The sequence below is a fragment of the Fringilla coelebs genome (assembly GCF_963513975.1).
Source record: "Fringilla coelebs genome assembly, chromosome: 1".
In the NCBI taxonomy this organism is placed as follows: Eukaryota; Metazoa; Chordata; class Aves; order Passeriformes; family Fringillidae; genus Fringilla; species Fringilla coelebs.
The window spans coordinates 19344848-19367507 of record NC_140028.1 but is presented as its reverse complement, the minus strand read 5'-3'; the positions used below and the strand labels follow the sequence as shown (position 1 = coordinate 19367507).

Sequence of the window (22660 nt, the reverse complement as noted above, 5' to 3'; positions counted from 1 at the left end):
CCTGGATGTGGTACTGATCATGAGTTTTTGCATAAAATGAACAAATTTATTTTTCTATATTGAATTTGATTAATAGATTAAGAATTGAGGAAAGCACTGTACTTGTTGAGTATTGGATAACTAAAAGACATTGGGATCATTTTTCCTAACGCACAGCACACGGCCTGTCACACTGCTGCCTGCAGACAAACGGTGCTTTGTCATGGTTTGCAACAAGTGTTTAAAAATATGTTTATTCTGGACAGTGAACAGGCAAACATATGCTTCTATTACTTGAAATACATGCTACAGAAGCCACAGAAAGTCCCTGGCAGTGTGAGCTGCTAGGTTTGCAGCTGATGTCAGTAGCATAGTGGTGATGGAGAGGAAACATACGGTAACGCTGGGTTTTACTGCTAACAGAAACAGAAACATACTTAGGGCTACTATCACAATGATGTGTTGAATAGAAATAATTCCCTCTACTCTAATCTCTCACCAAATACAGCACAGAAGAGATACATTAATCTGCTACTGCCATTTTCTGTTAAAACTATTTTTCAACACAATACTTATTAAAACTAAATCACCCACCAATGTTTTCTTCTCATGCAAACCTGAAATGAAACTTTTCAGTTATTAGATTTATTACATTTTTTATTAAATGAAAGCTAAATTCTTGCTACAGAAAAAAAATTCACTCTCTCACCAGCTATATAAATGCTAAGATTTCCAGTTGCTGTAGAAACTACCACTTTTGTCCTGATTCATGGCTCTATAAAACACAACATTAATTTATAAAATGTAGAGGCTGAATTAACTTCAGGCTTGAAATAACAAGATGATCAATGTTTTAAATGGACTTATAAACACTGAACTATGCTAAATGATAATGCAAATTATTTTTATATCATGGAAGATTGACGAATGTCTTAAAAAATAAAATACAAAATTAGAAGGTATCTGAACTTTTTCCCAGCCCATGGACAAAGACAAGGTTAGAAAAATTTGCGTAATTGAAAATGTAACCTAAAATAAAAAAAATCTTTTTCTCCCTACTCAAAGAGACTTCCTGGGTTTGGCTGAAGCCAACAGCAGAAATGCCAAAACTGATTCTTAAGGGATTTTTTCAGCACAGAAATACAGGGACTCTACAGAGAAAGTAATATTTTTAAAGTTTTTAAGGTTTATATAAGTAATCAGACCTTCTGATGCTTATCTTTACTGAATTGCTGAAGCTTGTGGTGTTTGTATATCCTTATTTAAAGATCTGTTTTACAGACATTGAAGTTAGTGGAAAAGTTCAGTGAACATTTGTTGGAAATTTGATTTATCTTTAAATTGATTAATCATGTTTGAAAATCCAGTAAAAGAGACCCACAAAACTACAGTAAAATTTAAACTTAGTACTTCTTCCAAAATACGCTTGGAAGTTCCAAAGTTCTCATAAATATAGTTTGTTGAAATCTGTGCAGATATATTGTAATAGTGGATTTCATAAATCTATGCTTTAGTTGTACTGAGGTTGACATTAATTATACACTGTCATTCACATAGGTTATACATTATCCTAATTAACTGTTTTAGATAAAATGGAAATGGAAAGCTTCATGTATCAGCATGCTGTTCATGCTTACTTTTACCTTGATGGCTACCACAGAGATACTGGGTTTTCCTTACCAAGCAGTGTCACTGAGAAATGTCATTTACAGGCCACAGTAAAATATTTATCACACAGTTCACTTAATTGAAAGTCATTAATCATAAGTAACTAAAAAAATTACTAATATCATAGATAGACTTATGTTAAAAAATTATATTAATCTTAATGAGATAAGTTGGTGTTTGGAAATTAATGTGTCTAAAGAGCATATAGTCAATGTGGGTTGGGGAGAGGGGTGTTAGTGTTTTGATTTGGGTTTCTTGTGAGGTTTTTGGTTGCTAACAGAATTCCTGACTGAAATATGACACCTGAACTTTTTCTAATCAAATTGGATGTTGAATGAGGTGCAACATGTAATCACCACTAAAAAATTATTTAAATACTGGATTGGACAAAACATCTAGGTTGAATAACATTTTTTTCTCATGTTTCCACTGGCACAACAGTTAATTGAAACTGCGAAAGGTATTTTGCAAATTCATAGAATGATAGAAAAATTTATGTTGGAAAAGACCTTTAGGGTCATCAAGCTCAATCAGTAACCCAACACTGCCCAGCCCACACTGAACCATGTTGCTAAGCACCACATCTCCACAGGTTATAATACCTCCAGGGGTGCTGGCTCAACCACCTCCCTGGGCAGCCTGTTCTAATATTTTACAATTCTTGCTGAGAAAATTTATCTCCTAATATCCAATCTAAAAGTCCTCTAATGCAGCTTGAGGCTGTTTCTTCTTGTCACTTGTTACCTGGAGAGGAGGCTGACAAACTGCCCGTTACAGCATTTGCAGTTTCTGTTTTATAAATTTTTCCAGTTGTTAATGACCTAATAAACCCATCAAATCTTACTACAGCATTAGTTTAGTGTGGATGGAATGGAATGAGTTTGCAGCTGCCAACAGACTACAATGTAAAGAAATAACTTAATGAATAACACATTAAAATAAATGTTTTGGGTTCTGCATGAGATTTTCAAGATTTATGCTGGGATTCATGTCAAGAAATGTGTGCTTCCCACTGCATGAATCCCAGAGGAAAATGCAAGGGTGTTTTGGGGAATATTATTTTCAAAGCAAAAAGTTAATCAGAATTTTTTTTCTCTTACCTGTGTTTGAACTTGTTCAGTCCTGATGAATAAGCCAGTTCACAGTTTATGAATTTCCTCTAATCAGATTAAAGGGCTTTATCTGGTGGCTATGTACTCAGACTCATGACATCAGTAAACAGCAAGAGATATTGAAGAATCACTTTGTGGAGGTGACAGAAAAAGCAATAATTTCCAAATATGGAAACAATAGAAGATAGTATTAATGACAACATAATTGTCATGATCTCTTTCTGACCCTTATATTTTAAATTTTTTTATGGTTTTATGTCATCTTAAAGAGTGTGCAATCAAAATGAAGCAAGAGTGATTTGGCCTTCACTGAGATGCCTCAACTAAGTACTGACTATGAGCTTAAAAGAAAAAAAATTACTTGGGTACATTGCAGAATGAGTAAAAAAAAAATTAAAATGGAGGACGGGGAGGAGAAGAAGGAAAAAAGGTGGGGACGAGAAAGCCAAGGCTTGTCTTATTCATATAGTATCCTTCACACCAGCATTATTAATTTTTTGATTAAAGATTTATTAAATTGGAAACTAGATGTAGAATAAAAGTACTTATATACACAAGCACATCCCACTTTCAGTCTGAACAGTGTGCAACAGGCCTGGCTAGATCCCTTCACTCATTAGTGTCTGTATTGCACAACATGCAACACTTATCCTCTGGCTTTTATCTCCATTATCACACTAAGGTTAGGCTTTCAGTATAAGGGCAAGTATTTAGGAAAAGGCAACAAATTTTATAAGTGACTGATGCATAGAGAGTTTCTGTGAAATGTTTATAGCTATTTGAAAAATAAATATTGCCTTCACTGTTTCCTTGGTTTTCTTAATGCAAAATTAAGTTTAAAAAATGCCAAAATGAGTTATGTGGCACTAAGACCTTGGTAGAAAAATATAAACAGACTATTAAAACATATTTCAACTCCCTTGGCGTCATTTGTGGCCAACAAACAGTCATCTATGAGTGAAAGGTTAACTGACTGTCACCCATTTATGATCCGAGTCCTTTCCTGGTGCCACACTGACCAGGCTAACAGTGCTCAGCATGTTTTACATGCCTTTTTCACCCTAAAAACCCAGGTCATGACCTAATAAGAGCTGTGATTCACAGTAATGACTCCTTTGGTTCAAATGGCATTGAGGTAGGTGCAAAGAGGTTTTACTTCAGTGCAACTGAATTATAATTCTAAATAAAAGAAAACAAAACATGAAGAGTGCACGCGCACTTGGGTCAAGAGTTTTGAGCTGTTCCAGCACTGATTTTAAATTGAAAACACTTCAGCCCCTAGGGTCTGATGAAACAGAAGGCTGGAGACCAAACTCTGTATGGTACCAGGCACTTTTCTTTCTTTTTCTAATTAGGCTTTCGTTGTTATTGAGTACGCCCTTCTTGCAGATCTTTGCAGACCAACCAACCAATGAAAACTTTGCTGTATTGGATATCACAACAAGTTTGTGGTCTGACCTTCAAAGTACAATCTGTTGGAAGGTTTATGTAAATTAGCAGCTCTTTAGACATGGTGTATACCTCTGCTTTGTGGTCTAGCTCATCAGCTGCATTGCTGCTGTGGATCAAATAATGAATGATATCACTTTTTATTACCATTACCTTAGAGATAGAGACAGCTAAATCAAGTATTCATTTGAAAAAATCAGGGAAAAAAATCCCAAAACTCAGACCCAAGAGAACAAGGAACCTAAAGACTGGTGCAATAAATGACTACTGAAAAATCTGGGATGATCCTTTTGCCAGATTCTCTTCAGGACCCACAGGTACACTTTACTCTGACTCATGAAAGAAGGAAACTCACAAAAAATAACACACCACTTTGCTGGTATTTGCTGAAAATACAGTGAATCAGTGCAGAAAGTGTTCTGAGGATCAAGCTCTCGAAACCTTGCCAGTAGAGCTGTTAGTGATAAAAGGATGGGGAAAAACCACTGGCATTGGTGGGCTGGGAAGCTGGTAACAGATTTCAGAGACTTTAACCATGTACATTCTAGATTAAACAGGGATCACTCTAAGACTTTCTGCTTGTGTTTTTCCAGCAGATGAAAGCTTGCTCTGTCAGTTCTCTGGGCAGACATGAGCTCATTCTGCCCACACTCTATCCTGGCTGGAAGCTGAACTGTCACAATAAGCGCGACACTGAGCCCACTCACAGGGAAGGCATTTCAGCTTGGGCTCAAAGCCACATGGACAGGTCTACCAGGCTTCTGCTTAGCTCAGAGAGTGGGCAGAGGGTCAGCAGCTATGGGGCACAGAGAGCCCACACTCTCTGAGGGGGCCTCCAGAAACCATTCTTGGCTTCTGCATTGTGGAGGTCTCAGTTTGAATACATGGCTCATGGTGAAAATTTAAAAAAACTTTGCCAGCAGCATTTTTTTTTTAAATCTGGAGATATTGTCACCAATACTAAATAACTTAATTATAATCTTGTAAGCAGTTAGTGGTCAACTTCACTTTGATGGAGATCTTAGTCATCCACAGGAAGAGTATAATTTTTCTCATTGAAATGAGAGATGTCCCTTTTTTTCTACTCAGATTTTCTACCTTTTAGGAGTGGCATTTGGAAGTGTCATTTTTATTCAGTTTTGATCACAGTTACGGGAAGAATAATGTCCAGGTTAAATATTTTGAGCTGGACCTGAATTTGATACTGAAAATTTGATACTGAAAATGTACTGCACTTTACACTTACACAGATAATAGTGGAGACAATAATGCAAACAGGGAATCTTCATTAAAGAAACTTTTCCAACACAGAAATGTTTTCTAACTGTGAATTTTACTGTGAGATTTCTCTCTCATTCCAGATTTTACTTTTGCATTTGTTTTTCTGCTTGCACATAAGATAGAGTCATTATGCTGCAATACTAAATTTTCTACATATCAGTGATTAACAAACATTAATGAAACTCTAAATTTTCACACTGTGATGCTGTATCTGTCTGCAACATTTGAAATGTCCTTACATATATCCATTAGACTTTGTACACAAATTTTCACTACACTAATCTACATTCTGAAAATTATTATAAGTTGCAGAGGGTGTTAACACTTGCATTTTACAAGAATTTAGTGAATTCAAACAGTGAAAAAGTTACAAGAGCACACAACTTCTAATTAAGAAAATTATTGCAACAAAAAAATTATTATATTATTCATTCATTATGGAAATTTAGGTAAATAGCACATCAATTAAGTCCATGTGATGGATAGTCTGAATTTAAAAACCACATGACCTTGCAAATGTCTGAATGTTCCACAAAGAGCAGTTTTGACATTAAAAAATTCCTCATGGGTGGCAAATCTCCAGAAGAGCCTCAGCTACACAAGAACCTTTTATTCAGGAGCTGTTTCATGTCAAAACCCAGTGGAGATGAAGAAACAATGTTACTGATTTCTATATCAAAATCTACACCAACAAAAACAGTACATTTTAGCTCTTGGTAGATGCTCTGATGCAAGTAGTTTAAAGAAATGTAGTTATTTTTGGTGTTATTACTGGTAGAAGTGGGAGCACTTACACTGGGGACAGTGAAGTCCATGCAGCATAGGATTTGATAAATTTTGTTAAAATACTTGTTTGGAATTCTTTCATAATGTAAAGGTAGAGGTGGCATAAAGCAATAAAGGCTCAAAAGAGAGTAAGGCTGTGCAAGAAGACTGGCATTGTAGATAGTGGAGATAATGAAAACAAAAGGAAAATAGTAATTTTAAACTGGTGAAGAAAAAGAACAGGTCAATACTATGATAAAGCCTGTGCAGCTTTCTGTTAGGTGCCACAACATTCTCTGTCTTCCCCTGTTAGCTGGGACACACCTTGTGGAATCTGCACTGAACTACAATATGTAAAAAGGAGATCACTACTGAGTTTCCATTGATAATTTTTCTGCGAATACTTACATTCTTTAAAGAGTTCTCTCAGACCTCAGACTCATGTACCTGTGCAGTAGCCCTCAGCAGGGATTTCATAACACTGCTCTGTCTAGAATTGCATTGCTCTCACATAAACCTACTTTTTTTTTTTTTTTTTTCTTTTTTAAGATTCTTCACTGGGTAGTAAGTGGTTGAGCTACTAGTTGCTGTTACTCTCAACTTTTCATGTAAAAATTTACTGACCTGAGTGACTACTACCCACCACATGGGAGTTACATTTTTATGGACTCAGCAAGAGAATGGTTTAAAACCACAAAACCTCCCTCAGCATGCCATAACCAGCAACATGTGTCCTGCTGCAAATAAATTGCTCAAGATTCACTGAGCCTCAAAGAGAGTACAAATGTGTGTAGCAGAATAGCATCCACTGGCTCATAACATAATTACATAATTTAATAAAAACCTATTTAATTAAAAAAAAAGACATAGAACAGGGAGTATAATCTCAGAAATCCCTCTTGCACTTCATTGACAAGTGACCTGGTACCTATTCATTCCCTGAGCAGTGAATTCATCCCTGCACAGTGTCAGGGATTCATGGAGGAGCCTGTTCCCTGGCAGCACAGATTGCTGCTTCCTCTTGGGAAGCAATAGCTGCGATCTGGATACCCTCTGGCAAATGAATGCATTAACCCAAGGCCTTTCATTTCTTTCCTGAGTAAGACAAGACATTGTCTCCTACCTTCAGGCTGTGGGCTGTGAACTGTCAGGGGATATAAATGGATGCCTTGCTATTTTCAGAATTTCCTAATAGTTAACTCCAGGCAGCTCTGTGCTCTGCATGTTGCCTGATTTGGCTTCTGTCTAAGCAGCTTATCTGTCCCCAGGCATGCACAGAGAATTGTCTCAGATAGGGTCCTGCAGTCTGCTCCTAGAGCTCAACAGCATTAATATTAGCACTGAAAAATCTTTATCCTACCTTCCTTTAGGAAAACATGTGAAAAATCACTTAAAATCATTAAATCTAGGGTGATGTCTAAGACTAAAAAATTGTTACAAAATATTCCTGTACAAAATATTTTCTTTGCCTCAAGTTTGAATTTATGTTTGTTCTTTTTAATTGTAGATAAGCTTTATGGGAAAATAAGATACTTTTGTTCTTGCTCATATATTTTCCGTTTCTTAAAAAAGTTTAGGAGTCTGGAGGAGGAGATAATGTCATGCCCACTGTGTTCCATAGTGATAGCTGTGGCAGAACATACTGGAAAACAAGCTCCTCTTTCAGTTAAGTGGCTGAAAAGCTCTTAAGTGCCAAAGGAAAGAAAAGCTTCTAGAATCATAAGAGCAAAATCGAAGTTAATTAATGAAAGTCTCTTACTAATATCCTTTAAAAAACTACTGAGAGGTGGGTTCTGGAGGCACGTGAAACTAAATATAAGGAGAATTATCCAGTATTGATGAAGGAAATATATCAGTTTGGAAAAGATAATTATTTGGAAAAGGTAAAAATTAACCTGTTAAGGGAAATGATAGAGAAAATCAAGACTGAAGACATCATCAATTTAGAGATAGCTTGGAAGATCTGATAATGAAAATAGATAACAGATATCTACCTATTATTGATGAATAAGTGGATACACCAGAATGGTTAGTCCATTGTTACATCAAATTCTGAATATGACTTCCACTGGAGGCTTTGCTTTCCTCCTTGGAAACAAGACTGCTGTACCACCAACAGTGTAATCTAGTAAAGCTTGCACACTGGTGCTTTTTAAGGAAATAATTTTCTTGTGTTTATGGAACACCAATGTTGTTTTTCCCCCATGTCCTAGATACTGGTTCATTAAGGATTTCTAGCATAAATTTTTGACCAAAATAAAATGTTTTTAAACAGTTGTATAATTTCTGAGCTGCCTTTGCATATATTAATCCTTTCAAGAATTTAGTAAATAATGAAATAATAGAATCATGGAACAGTCTGGGCTGGAAAGAACTTTGAAGCTCATCTAGTCAAAGCTTCCACTCCAGTGAGCAGGAACATCTTCAATTAAATCAGGTTGCTCAGAGCTCTGTCCCACCTCACTGGAATTTTTCCAGAGGGCATCTACCACTAATTTGAGAAACCTGTTCTAGTATTTCACCATCTCAGTACAATATTTCTTCCTTATGCCTAGCCTGAATTGATCTTTCAGTTTAAAACCATTGTCCCTTGTCTTATGGCAACAGGCCCTATAAAAACACTGTCTTTTGCTATTAGCCTCTTCAAATTACTGAAAAACTTCTCTAAGGTTTTCCTGGAGCCTTCTCCAAGCTGAACAACCCCAACTCTCTCAGACTGTCTTCACAGGAGGGGGGTTTAAGCCCTGTGATATTTTTCATGGCCCTCCTCTGGACCTGCTCCAACAGGTCCATGTCTTGTGATATGAGGGATCCAGAGATTAATGAAGCACGCCAGATGGGGTCTCACCAGAGCAGAGCAGAGCAGAGCAGAGCAGAGCAGAGCAGAGCAGAGCAGAGCAGAGCAGAGGAGCAGAGGAGCAGAATCCCCTCCCTTGTGCTGCCACACCTCCCTGGCCACACGCATTTGATGCAGCCCAGGACACATTTTGCTTTCTGGGCTGCAAGCACACATTGCTGGGCCATGTCCAGCTTGTCACCCCCCAGAACCCCAGAGCCTTTTCTTGTGGGCTGCTCCTGATCTGTTCATCCACCAGCCTGTGTTGGTATTGGGTCTTGCCCTGATCCAGGTCCAGAACCTTGCTTCCAGATCAGGATCTTCATGTGACTGCCATGAGTTTTCAAATATCAGAGTGGCTTAGCAACTCCATCAGCCCATTCCCTCAGGACTCTGGGATGCATCTTGTCAGGTCCCATACACTTATGTATGTTCAGGTGCTTCAGATGGTCACAAAACTGATCTTCTCTTACAGCAGGAAGGACTTTTCTTCCTCAGTCCCCATTTTGTAGTACATCTGCCCAAGAGCTGTGGGAGCAGACATTGCTAGTGAAGACAGGCCAAAAAAATTTGGGTACCTTAGCCTTCTTTTCATCTCTTGTTGCCAGTTTTGCAGTCTTACTCATGGAGGAGAGTATACTTTATTTGACTTTCTTTCTCTTGCTGACACACCTGTAGAAGCCCTTAGGATTCTTTGCATCCCTTGCCAAGTTCAGCTCCAACTGCATCTTCATTTTCCTGATTTCATCCCTATATAATTCATCCTCTCTAGTAGGGCTGCTTATTACCTGGCTTAAGAAGTTATCTTCCATGTACTTCAGGAGTCTCCTGGATTGTCTACAGCTCAGTATGATAATTTTTCAGGAGATGTTGGAGTGGCTGAAGTCCCCCAGCAGGACAAGAGCCTGTGGGTGCAATCCCTCCCATAGCTAGAGCAAGAAGGCTTTGTCATTAGGCTTTCCTTGATCAAGTGGCCTGGAGCAGCCACCAACAACCATCCTCCTTTTGTTACCTCAGTCTCCTGTTCTTCACTGTAAGCTTTCAACCTGTTTGTGGCTGTTCCTCAGAAAAAACTCTTTGCACAGTATCCATTTATTGGTGTCGAGGGCACTGCCTCCACCCCTCCTTCCTTGCCTGTCCCTTCTGAACAGCCTGTGGTCCCTGGGAGCCCCTCTCTAGCCAGGGGATTCTTCCCACCAAGTTTCAGCAGCAGTAAGTAGGTCTTAGCTTTCTGCTGGCACACTGGCTTCCAGCTCCTGTCTGCTGCCCATGCTGTGGGCACTGGGCTGTCAGCTGTGCCACCTTCTTAGAGGAATAGCCCTCTATTCTTCTGAGATATTTCACTGGGGTTTCTCTCTTGGCTTCTGTTACCTCAGGAGCCCCTGGCTCATCTTCAGAAGATGCACTGCACTGCAGAGTGGCCAGCATGTCTCCATGCATTCTCATTAGATTCCATAACAGAGGAGAAGGCAGCCTCTGTTCCTGCTCCACAGTAGCCACAGCTATTGTATATTAAACTAAGAATGACTTAAATGAAGTTAGAAGTGGGAAATTATTGGCTGTGGATGGATAGTGTGTATTGGGATTTGTGTGGACTCAGATAATTTTTTTAAATCCATAAATTCCATGAGCATATTTACATCAACATTAAGTCAGAGAAATTGTTATATTTAATTTCTGCTTACATTTGGAAATACTGCATGAACTGACAGTGAATCTTAGTCACTGATATGATATGGCACTGGAAACACTGGCATGTTTCCAGAAGGACCTCTGGTTAATGGGCATTGGATTGAATCCTTGCACTTCCAGCATTTAGGCTTCATAGAATATTATAAGACTGACAGTATTGTTTAAAAAAAACAAATTATTTAAGCCAGATATTTATATATATATATACATAAAAATGGTAAATATTTTTATCCATATTATTGATTTTAAACCACTGATTGGTGAAAATATTTTTGAGTCATAGAAATTATGCATACGACAGATACCATTCTGTCTGTTAGTAAGATTTTACATGGATATTCCCTCTGAAGTAGATTTGCAAATTGAATTTCAGCTTCCAAAGAAAAGTGAATACCTACAGGTTTTTTGCATTTTTGCAACATGACTATTTTTTTAAATATTCTGGAATTCTCAAATTTAGCAAGAAAAGGACTGGGGTCTGGGCACAGAAGGTCCCAAGAGGTTCTGTGTTTATTTTTTCACTTTGCTACAGATTTCCTACATATCTTCCACTGTACTTTTCCTTCCCTATTGAGAAAACACTGAATAGATCCTTCAAAGTTTTACTGATACAAATGACGCAGAAGAAGCTAAGTAGATGGCTCAAATATTTACAAGTCAGACTGATCCCCTATTTTACCTAAAATCTCAAGTGACACAAGGAAATATTATTTATACAGTTGTATCACCGAAAAGTCTGAGTAATAACGAGAACCACACCAGTATTTAAAAATGGGATTTTGTACACAAAGGAAGTGAGAATGGCCGATTTGTGTCCTGCTTCTGAAACAGCAACACTATGTGGAATTTGTTTCTTAATTAAAGAATCATAAACCATCTGTCCTCATAAAATTTGTACTCTCAAATAATACTTATTTTACTATGTATTATAGAATTTTCAGCAGTAACATTTAAAAGACTGTACAGATAAATATATTTTCTCTATTTTACAGAATGTTAAGTGAGGATCTTTGCAGGAAATTCCATCATTACTTCAACAATGATATAAATAGCCTCAACCTTAAAAAAAAAAATCAAAGATGAACATTATATCAAGGCTCCTGGCAGCAGACTACCTACCTGATTTGTCTATGAAAACAGAGAGAAATAATACTATCACTGTAACTAAAAATACAAACTTTTAATTAAACAAGAGCTAAAAGTCCAGTATTCTGCTCAGTGAATTGAAAACTCTCTGCTGCCAGGTCCCATAAAGTTTACCAATTTTTAGTTTACTTTCAACAACTGATCTTGTTTCCCAAAGTAAAGCCTGGAGAGGCAGAGGATATTGGAGAGCTTGGAAACTGTCACCTAGATTTACAGGGCTCGGAAGATTATGTCAGCAGTTTGAAGTTATTTTAATAATTTTAATAACTACCTCTCCTGTTTTCAACATATCTCATCAACTTGTTCCTCTGAGGACCCCCACACCTGACTCTTCCCTACATGACTGTCATTGCCCTGTCAACGAGTCTCTCGTGCTCCTGATGGATCTATGCTCTCTTCCACTTTCTCATGAGGTTTGGTAATCACTTTCTCATGCTCATGCAAATATAAAATTTTTTCTTCATTTTAACTACCACTTAAGGTCAGCCACCGCCTTTAGTCCAGACTGACTCAGGGGAGTTAGGATGTTCTCTGTCCATCATCAGTTTTCACCTATGCCTACATCAATCCCAAAGCCTAGCTCACCTGAGCAGAGCTGTCTGATCATTTAGTCATGCTTCTCCATGGATAGGACCAAAGTTACTGAATCATTGCAGCAATAGCAAACTTTTCTAACTAAAAGAATGATTAAATACCAGAGTATATTTTCTGAGGGAGATGAGTGTCTGTTAGACTTCTCTAATGGTTCTGAAGCAAAAATAACAAACAATTAAAAAGTGCAATTCCCCCATTCTTCTCCCCTTGCTTTGCTTGGAAGTGCTTCTCCTGGATCATCCGTAGAAAAAAAAAACAGATTTATCTGCAGGCTGAAATTATTACTGCTCAAAATTCAGCATCTATATATCTATTTTCATAAACTAATATGTAGGATTATGAATTGTGGTGCCTGAAATCTGAGCACATGGTTACTTTTCCTGTTCAGTTTTGGAGGATCTGAGGACATGGGTCAGAGCAGCAGTGTATCATAGCTGTACATCTCCAAAGAACATCAAACAATGTCAAGTGGGCTAGGCAGAGTCTACACAGGAAAAGAGGAGAGGTCGTGTGTCTTTCAGGATTCTCTTTCAACTCATGTTTTTATAGTTCTATAAATAATTCCTAATTATATTAAGAAACACTGCACTAAATGGGAGATCTGCAAGATCTGGCTCTTCTTACTGCATGGAGATTTTACTTGCCACAGTCTAAGCTGCAAAGAGTCTGACAGAGATATTTTCATATTTACAGAGAGTCTCTGTGTAATCATCTTGTGTAGATAAGAAACCTAAGGATGTTCTAAAAGACATAAATCAGATACTTTTATTAAAGATTTCACATGTGGTGCAACATTTGATTTTCTGTTTCAGTTATCATTTATCATTATACATTTACTGATTCAGTAACCACCTTCTCATCTCAACCTTCTTACCACTCATCATATGGGATAAATAGATTTTATTCTGTTTTCTCAGAAAACGTCTTGGAGCTGTCTCATTTTGAAAGAGAAACAAGTATATTTGAACTTACATGTGTTCAGCATTACTCTCTTTAATAATGGATTCTTCAGACTAATAAAAAGTAGTAAAGGGAATACAAAAGCCCAGAGAAAAAACAGAACCCTTCTGAAATCACCAATTGGGAGTTATCCAGACTGAATTGAACTTTGTGTAATGTTCAGGCTGGATTTTGGAGGAACAACATGAAAATGATTTTTGATATTTTCCCAAGCAGATTTTATCACTTCATGGTCTCCTTCTTTTCTTTTCTTTTCTTTTCTTTTCTTTTCTTTTCTTTTCTTTTCTTTTCTTTTCTTTTCTTTTCTTTTCTTTTCTTTTCTTTTCTTTTCTTTTCTTTTCTTTTCTTTTCTTTTCTTTTCTTTTCTCTTCTCTTCTCTTCTCTTCTCTTCTCTTCTCTTCTCTTCTCTTCTCTTCTCTTCTCTTCTCTTCTCTTCTCTTCTCTTCTCTTCTCTTCTCTTCTCTTCTCTTCTCTTCTCTTCTCTTCTCTTCTCTTCTCTTCTCTTCTCTTCTCTTCTCTTTTTTTAACTGCATTTGAGCATAAGACCTGGAACCTTTTTTTTTCACTTCTTCCAAATATACAAGGTACTGCCATAGCAAAATTAAAGGTGTTCCATTTATTGAGATTTTCTTTTCATTTCAGTGCCTTTTTCAATTTCAGATTTTCTTGATCCACTTCCCAGACCAGCTTAGAAACTTGTCTCTTTACTGGTTACTATTACTTAGTGAACTTAGGTTATTTGAAGCTAATGTGAATCTAGCCAGTGTACAATTACTGATTTTTGCTAACAGAAACAACATTTAATGTGGGTCATTCTAAGAAACAAGCTTCCAAAATAAGATGGCATCTGTTTTGTTTGGCAAAATTATTTCAAATAACAGTAACTAAAGTTTTGAAAAGGTGTGCTGTTCTGTGTTTGAGGTATTGAAAGCAAACATGGCAAATGCCTGAAAGCTGGGAAGGAAAGGCGCTGGGAGCAGGGGTTTGGGAGTTGTGGTTTTCAGCTTCAGAGGAATCATTTAAATCCTTAATGGCAGCTTCTCAGATAAAGGGAAAACAGCATTCTCTGAAGGCTGGCCAGCTGTTTAGCACTCAATAATTAGGGTTTTATTCAGCCAGCCTTCTGGAATTGCTGCTATCACAGATAGTGATTCTGGCAAGCAAAATAAAGAGTTTTATGTCATAGAATGCATTCCTGTAAAAATTATAGAATAGCCCAACATAATTTTGGTTTGCGAAATACCTGTTGGGCATATATTTGTCTGGACTAGGCACTAGTGCATTTGTTAAGCAAGAAAAACAGTTTAGACTCGCATGTGGCTTACACATCATTATTTCCAGAACTATCACCATGTTACAGCTATTTTCTTTAAATTTTCCAATATACTAGAGTAAAAATAATAGAGGAATTAATTTAAAACTCAAAAGGCAAACAGAGATGGAGTTTTTTACTTCTTTATGTTTTCATCTTTGCTTATTCCAGAAAAGTATGAATGACACTGATTTCCCATTTCCTCAGCGGAAGAGCTTCTGTTGCACCATAGGGAGACCATAGAGTGTGAGTAGGTCTCATTCTGGCCTTCATTTACACAATGGAATAAGACAGGAGCCAAAAGTGAAGTCAATAGCCTCCAATCAAATTCCCTTTGATTTTTGTGAAAAAGTGGCTTGGACACAGGTAGCAGAATTTATGCCTGTTACTCAACATTCAAGTCTTTGAGGCCTGTATGCCCCCTCTAATTTAATTTCTACAGGTTTGAGTTACATCTCTTTTAGTTTTCTTGATCAGCAAGAAGAATTTACATGGATCCTTTTTTAAATTTTTTTTAAATTTTCAGAAAATATTATTTATATTGCAAAAGATCTCCTTTTTTTATAATGAAAGTGGGTTCCCTTCCCTTCCCTTCCCTTCCCTTCCCTTCCCTTCCCTTCCCTTCCCTTCCCTTCCCTTCCCTTCCCTTCCCTTCCCTTCCCTTCCCTTCCCTTCCCTTCCCTTCCCTTCCCTTCCCTTCCCTTCCCTTCCCTTCCCTTCCCTTCCCTTCCCTTCCCTTCCCTTCCCTTCCCTTCCCTTCCCTTCCCTTCCCTTCCCTTCCCTTCCCTTCCCTTCCCTTCCCTTCCCTTCCCTTCCCTTCCCTTCATTTTGAAACATAACAACACAATTCTCTTGCTATTTTGCCATGAATGAACACCGAGGAGTCCTGAAAAGGAAATCCTCACTAAACATGAGCTTTAACATGTAAAATTTTCAACAGCCTTCCAATTCCTCAACAATAGATGTTGTCCTTAGTTCAGAATAAATACAAGCTAAAAAGGCCCTGGTTTTGTTAGCAAATTCAGTGATTTTTATTCATCCCCTGAGCAATACTTTCCTCTGATTCATCATAAAGTTTTTGAGCTATGTGCAACTGCCTTTTAACATGTTTCTTCATTTGACAAAGAATTCTCTCATCTTTTCCTTTTGAACAACTTCTACTAATGTTTAAGACCCCACTTTTATGCTGCTCTTTTTATGCTTTGTATAAATGTTTCTAGCCTCTCTTTTGAGCAATTTCCTTTACTTATATCTATTCCTTGCCTAAAACTACCTCAGAACAGGTGCTCCACCTTTCCTGCTTTGGGGCAATGCTTTCCACGAGCAGAGCCAGGCACGGCACTGCTGGAAGCAGTCGGGGACAGAGCTGTCCATTTGTGCAGAGGGACAGTCCCTGCTTTTTGCAGGAGCTAAACTCCTACTGATTGCTTCTAAAGGTGTCCTTTGCTCTAGTACCCCACTCACTGCTGTGCCCCAGAGGGCAGGGGCCCTGCTCTGTGTCCCACCTGGGAACAGCCCTGTCAGCAGAAAGAGCAAATTGCTCTCACCCCCATTTCGCTGGGGAGCTGGGGGCAGGGAGGCAGTCAGCATTTTTGAGAATCATATTACTTGAATTTGAAGATCTGAATACCAACCTAGTTTCACATGCCTTGAATGTTTGAGTTTACAATGTATCTGTTTCTCTTCTGAGTCTTATGCTAATTAGTTGCGCAGTAATAAATAATTGGATATTTTTATGGGTTTCATTTTCTTTTTCTAGCATCGTACTGTCTGGTCAGATGAAGCAACAATTAAAAAATAGTATAAATGATGTCTTAGGTTATCCACATTTCTTGTGTCTTCAAGTTGTTACTGTTTTTTTTTTAATAAACCTTTATCTATAAACAACGTATGGGAGAAAAATGTTATTAAGAAAAGGTATTGTGTTTAAATTCTTCAAAATAAAATCCAATATTCTCTTTTTCCACTTCATCTACACTAAATTTTTAGTTTGCAAATATCAGATGGTTAGACAGCATTTTTGGTCATTTATTCCCATGTCCATTGTTTCAGTCTTCTGCTTCTGAGGTAGATATCCTTCAGTTTTTAATGAAGAATACAAACCTTTTTTCTAGTCAATCAATTTTGAGTTCTGAATATAAAAGTTATACAGTTTTTAGCAGTTATACCAGACAATATAATTAATAGACCCCTTTTTCTCAGATAGGTTTACTCTGTCCTTCCATCACTGAGAAATCTCATTTCTGTTTTGTTTTTATGATCTTTATCCACTTTTGATGAAAATCAGCATCATATTATTGCCCTTTCTCATATTTGACAAGTTAGAAATGAACAATATTTACCACTCAGCAGAGTTAAAAGAATTTCAATAGATTCTTACCTGTAATTCTGTTTTTCATTTCCTATGTGAAATCTGTCATATTGTGAATATGCCCGGTTTCCTTCCCAGTCCATTAATTCAATTCTTAGAGAATATTGCCTCTGACTTGTTATTGCAAAGATAAATTCATTTCCCAGCCAATGTTCACCTGATGGGCTACCAAAACCCTAGAAAAAATTGGCAAAATAACTAAATGTAATTACTGTAATTGATAGAGCCTATATACAATAATAAAACCATCATTATATTTGTGCATTCTAATTGCTGGTCAGAGCTTTCTTTGCTCCACTTTGGCAGTCTCTAAAATGATTCCACTGATATATTTGATGTAGGAATGTCATGAAGTTCAACTGGTGTTTGCAAGGGCAGCTGAGGTTATCAGCTGGAAATCATGTTACAGGTCCATGATATTAATAGCTCTATTTGCATGTGCTTCATATTGACATTACAATATTCTATAATGCATTTAGTATGGTGTTAAACCTTGTTATTTAGCTCTTTTCCTGGTCACCTTGCTCTCCTCACATTTCATATGTTCAGATGATCTCATTTCTGGTTAAGCAAATGATATCCTTTTCAAACATGAAAAAATAATAATGAAAGAAAAAGCATAAATAATTTTCAAAACCAACTCCTAGACATATGTTTTCATACATCTTCCAGGTTTTAAATTGTAGTGAATATTTTACTACATTAAATGTGAGGTTTTATTAAATGTCATTAACTTATTTACTACATATTCAAATAATTGTTCTCTTTAAACTATTAGTTCATGCCTGAGAACTCTTCAGTCCATTTTACATTTTTCTTTTTTTATTCTCTTTAAACAGTAAAAATTATTTTCGACTGTAGTATTTACTTGTGAAACACTACTCCAACATGGCTGTCCTTATTAATATTTCTTAGGATGGGAAAAATGGGAAACAGAAATCTCCTGATTTGCCTACAGTGGCATGCTGAGGGTGTTTTAGAAGATCCTGTGAAAATTTCCTAGTCAAATTAAATGACAGATTGGATTATTTCCAGAAAGCACATATTTTTAAAGGGGTTAAAATCAAGAGACTTCTTTGGGACAAAAGGTTAGATAATGAGAAATGTGTCTGTGAGACACTTTAGCAAGACATCGATCTTCTCTATATAATGTTTCGGTCACTCCTAACATGAGATGAAAACATTGAAAGGAGAGCTCTCTCTCTTTTTTCTTTATTGTATTGCTGTGGCTCCAGCCCTGATTAGTTGTGTCTCTGGACAATGAAATCCTGTCTTCCCAGTGGCCATGTGGTAGCACAGGTAAAACTCACTCAGGCAGTGGAGAGGTAATTCAGCTGCCAACTTCTAAAGAAAATTAATTTTAAAAATTCAGAAGCTTAAAAGTTTGACTGTTTCAAAAATTAAAAATGGAGGAAATTTTTTTGTTGTTCCTAGAGAGAATTACCATAGAGAGTACTTTACTCAGGACATAATTTTGTTTACATGACCCCACCTAAGTATATATTTGGTGACTCACTGATAGTAGAGGCTGAGAAGAAATGCCATGTTTGGTTATGCTGAACTGACTAACTTATATTTTGAATAAACATGTCTGCCTTTTGGCTCAGAGACCATCAAGAGATACCCATGGACAAAGTGTTTCATCTGCAAGAGCTGAAATTCAGTAGTCTGTGGCAAGTCTCAAAGAAGTCTCAGACTGAAAGGTGGGAGCATGCTATTAGTTGGCTTTTCCTTTCCTGCATGTTATTCCATTATATCCTCTTTCTTCAGTAGGCTATTTCCTATACAAGTTTTTGGTATAGGTAATACTGGTGATCTCCTGCTTTGAACCCATCTCTCTTCCAGTGTAAGCTGCTGCTCCTCAAGTTTTCCCATTATATTGCTCTCTGTTATTTCTCACTTGCTGCTTTGATGACATTCCCATTAATCTTTGGCTTTATACATTGCTCCTAAAACACAAAATATACTTGTTCCTCACCTGTATGAGCCCTATCTACAGCTGGCACATTTTCTGTAGTTATCACTTTTTTCTGGCTGTGCCTTTGATTCTTTCCATCTTCTTGCCTTGTCTTTCTACCCTTGACTGTCTCACCTGGTGTCTCCTGTTCCAGCAGCCTTGGCAGCGTCACACCAGAGCAGTTAGTGGTTTGTCGCTGACATATTTCACCACTGGTCACTGTCACTAATCTTAGAGTAAGGCAAAATATGCTCTGCATAGGCTACCTGCCAGGAGGTTTGTCTCCCTAAAATCCAGAAAGAAGTGGCGCATAGTTGTTTAGATATCAGTCAAATTAGGTTTTCCTGGAGTTTGCATGGTTTCTTATTCACAAAAGTATTAATATTATTATTATTACTATTATCTGTCTATCTTTAAGTGAAGATTATCAGGAAATTCTTTCTCCCTTATTCCCACTGCAGGAAAGCTGAGGGGACTCCCCTTTGAACTGTTGTCTATTGAATTATATATATCTTATCTCATTTAGATTACAGCCTATTCAGGATGTAATATATGTAGTGTTTTAACATTACATGATCCCTTATGTGTTCTATAGAAACTCCAGACACCACATATAATTTTTCTGAAGTAATGATTTTTATCCTTCAAATTTTCACATCCTTCTCCCTTTTTATATGTATTATTGCACTAAGATGAAAATCTATTGCTAAGTGATTTGCTCTCGACTAGAGAAAAGGAAGCTGCAGCAACAGGGAACAAAAGAAATATAAAAAGAAATACTAAAAATTATGAAGAAATCCACCACACTAGTTATGAAAAAGGGGCTACTATCAGGGGCTACAATACTGAAACTCAGATTAGAAATTCCTAGAACAAGATTATTTTTTTCCTTGACAGAAGTAACTTCTTTTTAAACAAACTACTTGCTTTTATGAAAAGAAAACCAAGGAAGTAAGTGGGACATAAAACATTTCTCTGAAGGAAGGAATGTTCCAAAGGAGAAGCAGTGTGCTTTATTAAACACCTAATATGGCTAGAAAGATATAAACAAACAAACAGGCACTCAAAGCTTTCAGAGATGTAAACCAGAGAGGAGCAGCACATTTCTGTTAAGCACAAAGCTGGCAGCAATTTCTTCAAGTATAATTTTATTATGCCAAACTCAACTGTTTCCAACCTGTATTTAGTCTGCAGTTTACTGCCTCTACTTCAGAGCTGAAGGAAGACTTGCATGCATCCTGTTTTTCCCAGATACTTTGTCTGACTTAATAACTACACAGCTCTCCTTGTTTATATCTTACTCAGACTGTCTCTACCACAAGAACACGACTACTTTGATGGGATATGTAAACTTTTGTGTGCAGAAGAAAATGACATAATATTACCCAAAATACCCCTGAAAAACACAATTCAATTTTGTGCTTCCATTCCCAACCCTGAGGTTGGCAAAGAAAATGGTTGTGCCTGGTTCTTTTGATTCACCTTCAGAATCCTTAGCTTTCAAAGAACATTTCAGAATTTTGTCTTCAAATACAAAATATTTTTTTCTTGTCTCAGTTAGAAAACTTAAGAAAACCAACTTGTGCAATTGGTATGCCCACCTGTCCTATACATTTGTGAAATACTTTTTGAACACTTTTGAGGCTTGGTTAAAAATCACACAAACTTGAAGTTCAACAAGGTTTCAGAGAACTGGTGTCTGTGATGAGTTGCTGCTGGTGGAAATGCTGAAGGAGAAGCTCAGCAGTTTCCTATTCCAGTTGCTACAAGCAGACACAGAGCAGCCAGCCAAGTGCAGATGCTGAGCAAATATTGCCTCAGAGGTTCTTACACATCTGGGAGAAATTGAGGGACATAAAATGGGAACTCGAGGTTTTACCACAGAGAATCCTAGAAAATAATAGGGTTTCAGAAGATTAGTAATAATAAGAATGGGACTTCTAGGTGGGACACAGGACAAAAGTCCACAGAAAAGCAGACTTCATTAATTTTGATGTTCATGGGAGAATTCAGCAATTAATATGTAATTAAAATGCAGTAATGAAAAATAAGCATTTTATTTAGCAGACCATTTGGGTTTATTTGCTCAAATCTGTGGGGCCCCAAGTGATAAGGTGCCTAAAGCCTTGCCTAAGACCGTGCTTGTCATTTATGGACTGATGCCTAAGATTTAGGACAAGAAATTTGGTTTTGAGAATGCCTTAGGGCAGTGTTAAAAGTTAGCATTAGGAGTGACCTATTTCAGGCCCATAGCTGTTATTAAATATATTTGTTTCCCAGTACATATACACATTGTCAACAAACACTTTGGTTTCTGCATTCAAATAGTTATAGCAAATGCTTCCAGAATTATTTGTGTTAAAGTTTAGTGCCTAAACTCAAGGAATTACATGAGGTGATCCAAGTCATCCTCAGCTATCAATCCACTAGGAAAAGGAACATCTGTATTTCATGAATGTGTTTGCAGTTAACAACATTTTAAGACTCTCTGAAGCCCAGTGGGTCTTAAGCACTGTTCCAAAATTGCATTTTAATTTACTAGGAGACTATTTTGTCATTATCTTTCTATATTTTGTTCATGATATGCTTCCAAATAAAGAGAATAATTCTTTAAACTCTACATTTTATTCCAAAAATACTCAAATTTTCTTTTCCCTAGAAATCTGCATAATAATTTGGGATGGCTGGCAAATCAGTGGCTTTAAGTTCCCAAAAGAGTGCTTAATGTAATAGGAAAAGATCAGTAATTTCCAAAAGTTCTCAGCATTCCTCTTCATTTTCCTCACTAGCACTCTATGGAAGCTGGGAGAATTTAGCAGGGAAATATGCTTACATTTTCATAATATGCTTTCTTATCTCTCCACTATTAGTCACAGAAAGGGTACACAAATGTTTGCACTGATCCAGCACAGATTATTGTAATGCTTCATTTTGTTCTCCACAAACAGAAAAAAAAAATATTTTTGCTGCTGAAAATTGCATTAAGATCATATTTTGGCAAAGGCTGATCTGAAATAAGACATAAAAATCACAAACAATAAGTAAATTCTTTTATCCAAGTTTTGTCATTGAGAAATAATAAAGTAATGTTTTATACTACATTAGAGCAGATTGTTCTTGTCAGTGTCATAGAATTTATTTTCAGAGAAAAAAATAAAGCAACACAGGATTTTACTGACATATGTAAATCCATTTTTGTAGTCAGATGAAGCAAAGGGGTTTTCTGTTTCTATAGAACTGTATCATAAATTCTGAAAATTCTGACATAATGTTTAACTGCTACGCAAAAATAAAGCAAGATTTTATTGTTTTTGTATGGATTAAAATATTTAGAACTAGGAATCAAAGACAAAAGCACATGATTGTAAAATATTTATTCTAGGTGACATCTGACTTCTACATCATCTCATTTTCAATTTCAATTTTGTTATTCACAGAGTCCAAACTACTAAAGCAATCATAAGTACAAAGAGACAGAATTCAGTACTGGTTTTAAAAATGCTCTTAAGAATTTAAAAAGCTGATACTTATTCAAAAA

The 22660-nt window shown here is 36.8% G+C and overlaps 1 protein-coding gene across 1 annotated transcript in view; it reads right to left on the bottom strand.

Moving 5' to 3' along the window:
- Positions 1–22660, bottom strand: part of ANGPT1 (angiopoietin 1) — a gene marked incomplete at both ends in the record, with an annotated part of 153900 nt that overhangs the window by 16824 nt on the left and 114416 nt on the right. Inside the window, one exon of the mRNA XM_084225288.1 lies at positions 17175–17341. Coding sequence (XP_084081414.1) covers positions 17175–17341 — 167 coding nt within the window. The remainder of the gene's footprint in view (positions 1–17174; positions 17342–22660) is intronic.